Source organism: Salmo trutta, chromosome 13 (assembly GCF_901001165.1).
Source record: "Salmo trutta chromosome 13, fSalTru1.1, whole genome shotgun sequence".
In the NCBI taxonomy this organism is placed as follows: Eukaryota; Metazoa; Chordata; class Actinopteri; order Salmoniformes; family Salmonidae; genus Salmo; species Salmo trutta.
Window position 1 is genome coordinate 16,004,788 of NC_042969.1, and position 11,441 is coordinate 16,016,228.

Below are 11,441 nucleotides of genomic sequence, written 5' to 3' on the forward strand. Positions count from 1 at the left end.
GCTGTGACTCTCCGTCACACATTACTTTCTCATTACCCTGCAAAATGTTTATTTTTTTAAGCAGCTCAAGACCAAACGTTGCAGCTTGGGAAAGCGCCCTGCCTCTGTGGCAACGGATGACGACAGCCCCGACGCTAAGAAACCAGCAGGCCTCCAGTCCACCCCTAAGTGCTCGTCCTCCCCTCCAGCCAGTAAGAAGGGGACCTCAGGGAGGGGAGGGGTACCAGAGTCTCCCCCTAGCAGACCTGTTCCTCCAGAGGTTCGCCGGCTCATTGTCAACAAGAACGCCGGGGAGACTCTGCTACAAAGAGCCGCCCGATTGGGCTACCAGGTACTGCTCTACTGCTCCACCCAATCTCCTGCCTGCATTCATGCTCAGCGCTTTTCCCCTTACCATTATTCCGGTGTGGTGGGCCCCATACCCCATACCAGACCCTAACCCAATGATGTTTCAGTTTATCACACATTACATTTACATTTGAATAATTTAGCAGGTGCTCTTATCTAGAGTGACTTACAGTTAGTGTACTCATCTTAAGATAGCCAGTTATACTATATATCACGGTCATCATAGTAAAGACATTTTTCTCAATTAAATAGTTATCAGCAAATTCAGTATGTTGTACACTGCATGGCCAAAAGAATGTGGACACTCCATCAAATGTGTGGATTTGGCTATTTCAGCCACACCCGTTGCTGACAGGTATATAAAATCGAGCACACAGCCATGCAATCTCCATAGACAAACAATGGTAGTAGAATGGCCCAAACTGAAGAGCTTAGCAACTTTCAACGTGGCACCGTCATAGGATGCCACCTTTCCAACAAGTCAGTTCATCAAATTTCTGTCCTGCTAGAACTGCCAGAGTCAACTGTAAGTGCTGTTATTGTGAATTGGAAACGTCTAAGAGCAACAGCAGCTCAGCCGCTAAGTGGTAGGCCGCACAAGCTCACAGAACGGGACGGCAGAGTGATGTAGCGCGTAAAAAAAAGTCTGTCCTCGGTTGCAACACTCACAACCGAGTTCCAAACTGCCTCTGGATGCAACGTCAGCACAATAACTGTTTGTTGGGAGCTTCATGAAATGGGTTTCCATAGCCAAACAGCCGCACACAAGCCTAAGATCACCATGCACAATGCTAAGAGTCGGCTGGAGAGGTGTAAAGCTCGCCGCCAGTGGAAACGCGTTCTCTGTAGTGATAAATCACGCTTCACCATCTGGCAGTCCGACGGACGAATCAGTCCGACGGAGATTGGTGTGGAAGAACTTGACTGGTCTGCACAGAGCCCTAACCTCAACCCCATCGAACACCTTTGGGATGAATTGTAACGCCGACTGCAAGCCAGCCCTAATCGCCCAACATCAGTGCCCGACCTCACTGATGATCTTGTGGCTGAATGGAAGCAAGTCCCTGCAGCAATGTTCCAACATCTAGTGGAAAGCCTTCCCAGAAGAGTGGAGGCTGTTATAGCAGCAAAGGGTGGACCAACTCCATATTAATGCCCATGATTTTGGAATAAGATGTTCGACCAGCAGGTGTCCACGTACCTTTGGCCATGTAGTGTACATAAACATAAATATACTTAATTTATTTATTTTTGCCACAGCAAATACAGTGTCTTATAAGTCTAAGTGTGCTGGGCATCCTGAAGATACTGGACAATATAATAATAAAATCAATCAACAACAAAAAATGGATCAGTCAGTGCTAGCAGGAAAAGACAAGTGTTGTTTATATATATTGTATTATTTATTGTGATGTTAAACCCCTGCTGTCCCTCCTGCAGGACGTGGTGCTCTACTGTCTGGAAAAAGATGTGCGGGAGGTCAATCGGCGTGACAACGCAGGTTACACGGCTCTCCACGAGGCGTGCTCTCGAGGCTGGAGCCACATCGTCCAGGTGCTGCTGAAACATGGAGCCGACGTCAACTGCAGCGCCCAGGACGGAACACGGTGGGCGTCTAATGACTTCTGAACACTTAACAAGGGCTCAGACTTGGAGAGCATATTGTATGCCATACACTCCTGAGCTGAAGGGTTATGCCTGCAATAAAGGACTTTCATTCTGGACATTCACGCTTGGCTTATATGAGATCCGTTGTAATGCATTTGATATGTATGTTGATGAAACGAGAAAAGTAACACGTGTTATTGTATGTTTTCAGGCCCATCCATGACGCAGTAGCCAGTGATAACCTACCTGAGCTGTGGATGCTGCTGAACCACGGGGCTGACCCCACCCTGGCTACCTACTCCGGACAGACGGCGGTCAAACTGGCCCAGAGCCCCAGCATGAAGACCTTCCTCAAAGGTACTCTAAACCTGTCATCTTCACCTGTGACCCCTGTGACACACATCGGTCTGTCCTTTTCTGAACATCACAGAGGAGTGCTTGGTGGAGTTTTAATCTGACCCGGGATCTGCTTTGTTTCAGAATACTTCACAGACCTGGAGGGGAGAAGTGACCAGGACCCCAGTCTACCATGGGACTTCTACAGCAGCTCCGTGTTTGGTAAAAAGCCTTCGTTTGATTGGTTTCTTTTCCTCACCATTGACCTCTGCATCCACTGCTATGTATCCACTCTTATCTGTGCTATGACTTGTATATGCCATGATTAGGATGCGTAGTGTGGTTGGTATGAACAGGACAGTCCACTAGGGGGAGCCTTAAGCCCATGGTGAACAAGAGGGTTATAGTCCTTAGAACAAAGGTGAATCAAGTTCTCCTGGCCGTCCTGAGCTCACGTCACTACATTTTCAGAGAATGGCCAGGAGGCATGCTGGGACTTCCTGCTCTCTCAGCGGGAGGAGGAGGAGGACGAGGGGAGGAAGGAGAGAGACTCTGATAGGGACTGTCTCATGTTTGAGTTCTCTTCGGAGCCCCTCTTACCCTGTTACCATGTCCAAGTGTCATTAACCCAGGGGTGAGTCAATACCAGAGCAGAAAATCACCTGTCAACACAGTCATTCACACACACACAGTCCCAGCTTTTCCACCCATAATCTAGTGCTTTTTGTTCCTTACTATTTTAAACCCTGAAGCACCTTTTGAAATCCTTCAAACCGCTATCAGCTTGTTGGATAGGCTCAGCTAGTTCTAATACCAACCCTGCGTTTGTCCCTGACAGCTTTTGCAATTGGTTCCTGTTGACGGACGTCCTGAAGCGGCTGAAGATGTCTTCCCGGATATTTCGGGCGCGGTATCCACACTTGGAGGTGGTGAGCCTGGCGCGAACAGAGATGTGTAGGCAGGTGTCTGTCAGCCAGGTGAGCACAGCCTCCGCACAGCCTCAGGAAGAGGGAGAGGGGCCGGTGGAGCTGGTCCGCTGTGTCCCGGAGCTCCAGGGACTGCTGGGTTCCTCCATCCACATCCTACAGGAGGACGAGGGGGAGGAGGAAGGGGACAGGATGGATACAGCCACGCCCTGCAGTCGGTAGCCCCCCTGCTCTCTCACAGCCCCTCACACATCCCAACTGTTCCCTTACACGTCCCCAGTCTCACCCTAAGCTCCCGCAAGCAGCAGATTAAAATTAACAATGTTGGGAGGCTGCAGCTGTTGTAATGGTGGTTGTGGTATGGGAAAACCAAACAATGTCTACGCCACAGGAGGCTGGTGGCACCTTAATTGGGGAGGATGGGCTCGTGATAAAGGCTGGAGTGGAATTCGTGGAATGGTATCAAATGCATCAAACACATGGTTTCCATGAGTTTGATGCCATTCCATTTGCTCCGTTACTGGCCATTATTATGAGCCGTCCTCCCCTCAGTAGTCTCCACTGGTCTACGCCACTGGGAAGAACACACCTCACTAATGACCTGGGACTTCCACATTGAGGAAAAATGGGGGTCAAGGCAGCACCACCTTGAGGATGGGTGTGGGTGCTTGGTGCTGGAGAGCAGATTTCAGGTTCCAATCTGTAGGTATTTTTCAGGACCCAAGAAATATTCTGAAAAGATCTTTTTTATGATTCTGTATGTATATGGTACTATATGTATATCTTGCCATCAGAGTGATCACATTTGGTATTAATGTATTCGTGTGGCGAGGGATGGATTATGTTTAGGATTTTATTTTTGTGGTTTTGTTCAGTTTGTTTGTTCCTGAAGAAAATATCATATTTTTGGGTGGGAGATAATCCAAGGCTTTTATCTCGGTGAACTCTTGCGTGCAGCTAAAAGGCTTACAGCCAGGCCAGCTAACAGTGGCCGGAAGGCCCCAGGCCAGATGGTTCCTCTGTTAAAATGGGAGACCCAGAGACCCACTGAGAAGAGACCACGGACCTACACACACAGACACACAATCTGCCCAGCTAACAGAACCATAGTGATCCATTTCAACCACAAAGCACTCTCAAGTTGCTAAGTAGATGGCCATTCGATTTGTGTTACTTTTCTTTTGTCTTTCATTTTGCAGTGCACATGATTTCACCAAGCATCTACCTGTAGGCTTCTTACCCTCAGATCATGGATTGATTTAGTTGAACTTGAGAATAAATACTTGTTTACAGATCTCAACAGATGGAAAGGTGTCCCTGTAGTTTTCTTCCCTCCTCCTGCTTACCAGATGATGGGAGTGGGAATAGAAGTGCCACATAGCGTCTGTGGGGAGACCAGCGTCCTCTGTTCTGACTGCCACCCTTCACTTTGCTGCATAAGAGAGACTCACAGGAGGGATAGGATAGGTATTGTTTTACTGCGCCTTGCTCATCCCTCCTCTGTCCTCCTCATGGGGCTATGGGCGGACTCCAACGTGCTATGTGGCGTGTGTTTTATTTACACTGTTGTTTGTGCTTAATTTAATAGTCATTAATATATTTGACCTCTTGTGTATCTGACAAACAATTTATGAAAAATTGCTTTGTATGTTTGGTGCTTCATTTGAAATGTACAATTCAGGATCCCTTTATCCTTCCTGAGATGGTTTTTTTTTTCTCCCCTTATTGCAAACAGTATTTTAACAAGCAAAAGTACAGTTTTATTGTACTGGTGCTAAGCTAGAATTTGTGTTGACAATCAATGAAGTTTTTGTTTGAAGTTAAAACCAATAAATTATATTTAATTAAGATGAAGTGACAGAAATGTAAAGAAAAAGTATAGTTTCATTACCTATGATGAAGAAAGTGGAATACATCTAGTCTGGAGAAGAGGACAATGTACTGCTTGTGTGAGTGCTGTTAAAACAGGTTAACCTTCTATTCAATTTTTATTTTATTTTTAAATCAACAAGAATAAAGCATGATTGTGAAGTATTGTTTGGGGGGTATTCATTTGGCTCATCAGAAAGCATATTCTATTTACAGTCGGTTGCTCTGTGCTCTTTTTAAGATAACGGTTACCGCAACCTTTTACATTGTAAATCGTATTATGTAAGGCTGAAGGCAGACAGATGTTAGCTGATCTTAATACTCAGACTGGTGATAAATCAACCTTTTGAAGAGATCATCAGTGTCAGGTATGTATGTATGTAGTCTATCCAATCTTATCATTAGTCATATAATACCCATGATGACCAATAACAGATAAAACCTTTACAGCCTAAATAGAGATTACCTAATCTGAAATGTCGTGCAGAATTTGCACTGTCAAGGAAATATCCATCTTCGTATGAGATTCAAAGGTACACAGCATGACTCAAACCCGAACATGGTGCTGTGATAAGGACGGGATGTCCACAAGAAGGAACCAGTGACCCAGTCTTGTGCCATGAAGTTGTAAAGCCGGAGGGGTGCAAAGTGTAGAAGCCTACATGCGTCAATTCCCTGCCGTCTTGCTCCACTACTTTTATTTAACTGGGATTTGTTTTTCACAATTGAAAATACTTGTATTTTCTGCTGCTGCTGATGATATTTGCTCAATACACATTTCTCCTCAAATTCTGCATAACATTGCTACCTGAGTGGTGCAGTGATCTAAGGCATTGGATTGCAGTGCTTGACCTACAGACCCGGAGTTTCATAGGGCAGCGCACAATTGGCCCAGCATCTTCAGGGTTAGAGGAGGGTTTGGACGGGGGGGCTTTACTTGGCTCATCTTGCTCTAGCACAGAAAAACCTTATTTACATAAGTATTCAGACCCTTTCCTATGAGACTCGAAATTGAGCTCAGGATCATCCTGTTTCCATTGACCATCTTTGAGATGTTTCTTTGTATTATCTTTCACCAGATCTAATGTGTTATATTGTCCTACATTAATTTCACATTTCCACAAACCTCAAAGTGTTTCCTTTCAAATGGTGTCAAGAATATGTATATGTTTGCTTCAGGTCCTGAGCTACAGGCAGTTAGATTTGGGAATGTAATTTTAGGCGAAAATTTAAAAAAGTGGCCGATCCTTATGAGGTTTGGTAGAGTGGCCAGACAGAAGCCACTCCTCAGTAAAAGGCACATGACAGCCCGCTTGGAGTTTGCCAAAAGGCACCTAATAGACTCTCAAACAAGGTTATTTTTCTGATGAAACCAAGATTGAACTCTGGCCTGAATGCCAAGCGTCATGTCTGAAGGCAACCTGGCACTATTCCTATGGTGAAGCATGGTGGTGGCAGCGTCATGCTGTGGGGATGTTTTTCAGCGGCAGGGACTGGGAGACTAGTCAGGATCGAGGGAAAGATGAACGGAGCAAAGCACAGAGAACCTTGATGAAAGCCCCAGTCTGAGCAGGTTAAGGTTCACCTTCCAACAGGATAGCGACCCTAAGAACACAGCCAAGATGACGCAGGAGGGGTTTGGAACAAGTCTCTGAATGTCTTTGAGAGGCCCAGCCAGAGACCGGACTTGAACCCAATCGAACATCTCTGGAGAGACCTGAAAATAGCTGTGCGGCGACGCTCCCCATCCAACCTGACAGAGCTTGAGAGGATCTGCAGAGAAGAATGGGAGAAACTCCCCAAATACAGGTGTGCTAAGCTTGTAGCGTCATACCCAAGACTTGAGGCTGTAATCGCTTCCATAAAGATGCTTCAACAAAGTACTGAGTAAAGGGTCTAAATACTTATGTAAATGTGATATTTCAGTTTTTTAGTTTTTTATACATTTGCAAAAAAATTCTAAAAACCTGTTTTTCGCTTTGTCATTATGGGATATTGTGTGTAGATTAATGAGGGGAAGAACTATTTAATCCATTCTAGAATAAGGCTGTAATGTAACAAAATGTGGAAAAAGTCAAGGGGTCTGAATACTTTCCGAATGCACTGTACATCCCTGTTAGTGAGCATTTCTCCTTTGCCAAGATAATCCATCCACCTGACAGGTGTGGCATATCAAGAAGCTGATTAAACAGCATGATCATTACACAGGTGCACCTTGTGCTGGGGACAAGAAAATGCCACTCTAAAATGTGCAGTTTTGTCACACAACACAATGCCACAGATGTCTCAAGTTTTGAGGGAGTGTGCAATTGGCATTCTGACTGCAGGAATGTCCACCAGAGCTGTTGCCAGAGAATCGAATGTTCATTTCTCTATCATAAGCCACCTCCAACGGTGTTTTAGAGAATTTGGCAGTTCGTCCAACCGGCCTCACAACCGCAGACCACGTGTAACCACACCAGCCCAGGACCTCCACATCCGGCTTATTCACCTGCGGGATCATCTGAGACCAGTCACCCGGACAGCTGATGAAACAGGAGTATTTCTGTCTCTAATATAAGCCCTTTTGTAGGGAAAGACTCATTTTGATTGGCTGGGCCTGACTCCCAAGTGGGTGGGCCTATGCCCTCCCAGCCCCAACCATGGCTGTGCACCTGCCCATTCATGTGAAATCCATAGATTAGGGCCTCATGAATTCATTTCAATTGACTGATTTCCTTATATGAACTGTAACTCAGTAAAATCGTTTAAATTATTGCATGTTGCGTTTATATTTTTGTTCAGTATAGAATGATCTGACTGGGGCTGTCCCATAGGCTGAATTTAACTCTGTCATTAGTGTACAGGGTTCTCACCAGGATTTTTTAACAAGGTGGTGCTGCTGAATACATCGTGTAAAAAATTGCCTTTTATTATAATAAATAAAGGGACGCAGTTGCGCAGCCAGTCCACAAGTTGGCGCAGCGCTCTTAAATTATTTGGTTAGAACCCGGTGTAGCTGAATGGGGGATCTCCGAAATCAAAAGTATAGGATAGCCAATTGAGACAGTGTTTCTATAAATTGAATGTGTACCTTCACCTGATCTGTCTTACTTCTTTCAGAAAGTAAATAGTTATATATATCATGTTTGCATCGTTTGCTTGGAAGCTTTCTAGTAGCAGGGTATAGCTAAAGCTGCCCGTTAATATATTCCTGTCATGTCACGTGTTCATCTCACAGTCTCCAAGCGTGCTTTTCCAGACAGCCTCCTGGATGTCATCCTGTTTAGGTTTCCAAGTATGTAATACAGGAAATATTGACTTACAATTAAGCCACGATAGCATATCTCATGAAGACATAAAATAATCTTTACAAGTTATAAAATAAATTACAAGAAACACCAATCACAATAATATGGAACAGAATTGAAAGCCTAGGCCTACATGTCATGCGTGTACATGTTCAACACACAGATTTAGCAACCAGCATGGCTGAAACATGACACACGGACATACCAAAAGAGCGAGCCCTTGTGGGCCCCATTGTACATTAAGTACTCTTTGCAACCCCCAAGGTTACTACAGTTCAGCACTTCTAGGCACTCACAGTCTGGCAGAGCCAGAATCAGTCAATTCCTTCTAGAAAGTAGGTTCCTTACAGATATTAAGAGTGACCCCAAATCTAGGTTTCTTGGGGTACATGCAATGATATGATGATGTGTGACATTTGTTTTAGCTGCTCAAAACTTCTTTGAAGTGGTTTTCTCTACAATCATACTGTAAATATTTACACAATCCATACTGTGGAAATTATTATAGAAAATATGTCATTTGGATGTCAAAAATCACATCCATTTTAATGTTTTGACAAGGTTGAAATGCTCGGCTGCTTATAGCCCTGTAAATTGAGCCTCATGACATACACATGCATGAATTCAGAGTTGAGAACCACCCATTCACCGAGCCCCTGGGATCCTGCTGCATTCATTGGCCAGCTGTTTTAAGGCTGTGGATTTTGATTGGTTTAAAACAAGGGCAAGTCTCTCGAAGACCAACTGACTGAGTAACATGGTAAAGAGGAAGAACAGAGAGCGCAGAGGGCACAGTGTTTTTGCATTGTTCCTGTATGCGACCTTGTTGACCCAAAAGGACATGCAGACTAGATAGCTTTTCTACAGAAGATGATGGGATACATGAGTCAAGCTTTAGGGGGAGGCAGACAACGGACTGCTACATCAATGCAATTGTTTAATTTTTACTTATATTCAAACTCAGAATTAAACTGAGATTCCAACTAAGAAAAAAGTTGATAATATCACAAACTCATCAAAATAACACTTTACATTACATTTGACAGTTTAGTCACTTAGCAGACATTCTCATCCAGAGCGACTTACAGTTGGAGCGTTCATCTTAAAATAGCAAGGTGAGACAACCACACATCACAGTCATAGTAAGTACATTTTTCCTCAATAAAGAAGTTATCAGCAAACTCAATGCTGGTAGGAAAACACAGGGCTCTGGTCCCATGTTCTTTTTCCAATTGGTGAGGCGATCAACAAATTAGTTATGTATTAACCACATTTAAAACACACACACTCACTCTACTGTTACCTCTGCGAACAATATTATAATGTTAGGAGTCTTTCTCTGCAACTGCGCCCTGTTGTCCATTCCTTCAGAAACATTTGCATGTTTTTCCACACTAGAAGAAAATATTTTTACCCCAAATGTTCCTCTACCTAAACCACCCTTCCCTTTTGCCTCCTTTCTCAAGGTTCAAGGAGGTTGTCTTTAGTTTTTTTCACCAAGCATTGGGTTGTGCAACAGTCTTCTTTAAAGCCACAAAGGGGAAGTCCCGTTCACTTGGCTTGTCTCCAGAACTCAGCCTAGATGCTCCTTTTCACCTGTTTCCTATTCAATACGACTTACCATATCACTCTGCTGAGAACCACTCCATGTTGCCCAGAATCTTAAATATGCCAGAGCAGACACTTTAATTAAGATACTGTACAGTTCTCTTTGGTTTTCAGACATTCATTTTACTCCACCAGTCTGCCATTGAGAACATGAATGTGAAAGTTAAAAACTAGCGAACGAGAACATGAGTGAAAGTTCTATTTGTAGTCAAAATGATTCCTTGACTCATGATTTATAATGCAATTGCATATTGCTGTCTTATTCTTATGTATTACATGACAAATGATTCCAATTAGAAATATACTTAAAGAGATTGAACAGGATCTTAAATGGGTAGTTCACCCAAATTGCAAAACGACATATTATTACCTTGTAAGCAGTCTATGGACAACGTATGACAGCAATCCATGCTTAAGTTAGGTTTCACAAACAACTTTATATACTTTCGGATGATTTAGACAGGATGCGCAATAAATGCTAATATCTGTCCCATAATTTGAATGGGATTTGTGCCACAAATGCTAAAACATTAGCATTTGGAAACAGTGGCAGGGAAATAAAACCAAAGCATGGATTGCTGTCATACCTTGTACATAGATAGACTGCTTACACGGTAAGGAAACCAAGGTGTCATTTTGTAATTTTGGTGAACTATCTCATTAAGCACTTACAAATTTGTTACATAACCATTTTGCAGGACGTAACATATCATATGAAATGGATGACCTGTTTTGGCTTGTGAGGGCTACTTTCAAAACCACTGGCAAAAATTATACAAAACCTCTGTAACATCACTTAATCTTTTGGCATTTCATCTAAGGGTTTGTATGAAGGGGTTGTTTTGAACTTCCATAGAGGTATAGGCCATATGGAAGCATAAAAAGCATCTTGCCCATCACCCTCATTGTTTCAGAAATATTTCATATTACAGAGTATCCACTACAGATATAGGATCTTGAATTTGAGCCAGTTTGCTACAGCAGAGAAATAATCCTACAGCAACTGGAATTTTTTATTATTACGTGGATTATAATTAATGGCATTTTTTTGTAAGGGTTGGTACATTGTTAGTTAGGGCAAAGTCTTTAGAAGCCTTTTTAAACCTCAAATACGCTACAAGTTTGCATTTCCTGTTGTGCAGGGAAATTCTCAGCAACAAAAGAGTAATCAAATTAAGATCCTACATCTGTACTACACAGTTATGCTGAGCAATGCACAGGTGACACTGTTGCTCATCATTGCAGGTATTAATACTCTGACCTCCAATGCTAGCTAGTTAATCTGCTGCAACAGTATCTTTGACTTAACGGACACATATTCTAAGCTCCAGAGGGCTAAATATATCAGGAGACTCAGGAGGGAGAGTAACGGCCTGTCACATATATTTCCACATCAGATTTCATACTGTAATTGACCGGCCTTGGACAGACTATTGCATTCAGATAGTCAATTGCC

General features: G+C 43.4%; 1 protein-coding gene across 1 annotated transcript in view; it reads left to right on the top strand.

Annotated features, from left to right (window-relative positions):
* The window catches only part of LOC115205308 (BCL-6 corepressor-like protein 1), a 31,415-nt gene extending 26,162 nt beyond the window's left edge, over window positions 1-5,253 (top strand). Inside the window, exons 8-13 of the mRNA XM_029771128.1 lie at window positions 62-331; window positions 1,789-1,955; window positions 2,168-2,313; window positions 2,437-2,514; window positions 2,764-2,926; window positions 3,131-5,253. Coding sequence (XP_029626988.1) covers window positions 62-331; window positions 1,789-1,955; window positions 2,168-2,313; window positions 2,437-2,514; window positions 2,764-2,926; window positions 3,131-3,440 — 1,134 coding nt within the window. The 3' untranslated portion in view covers window positions 3,441-5,253. The remainder of the gene's footprint in view (window positions 1-61; window positions 332-1,788; window positions 1,956-2,167; window positions 2,314-2,436; window positions 2,515-2,763; window positions 2,927-3,130) is intronic.
* Window positions 5,254-11,441: the final 6,188 nt, after the last annotated feature.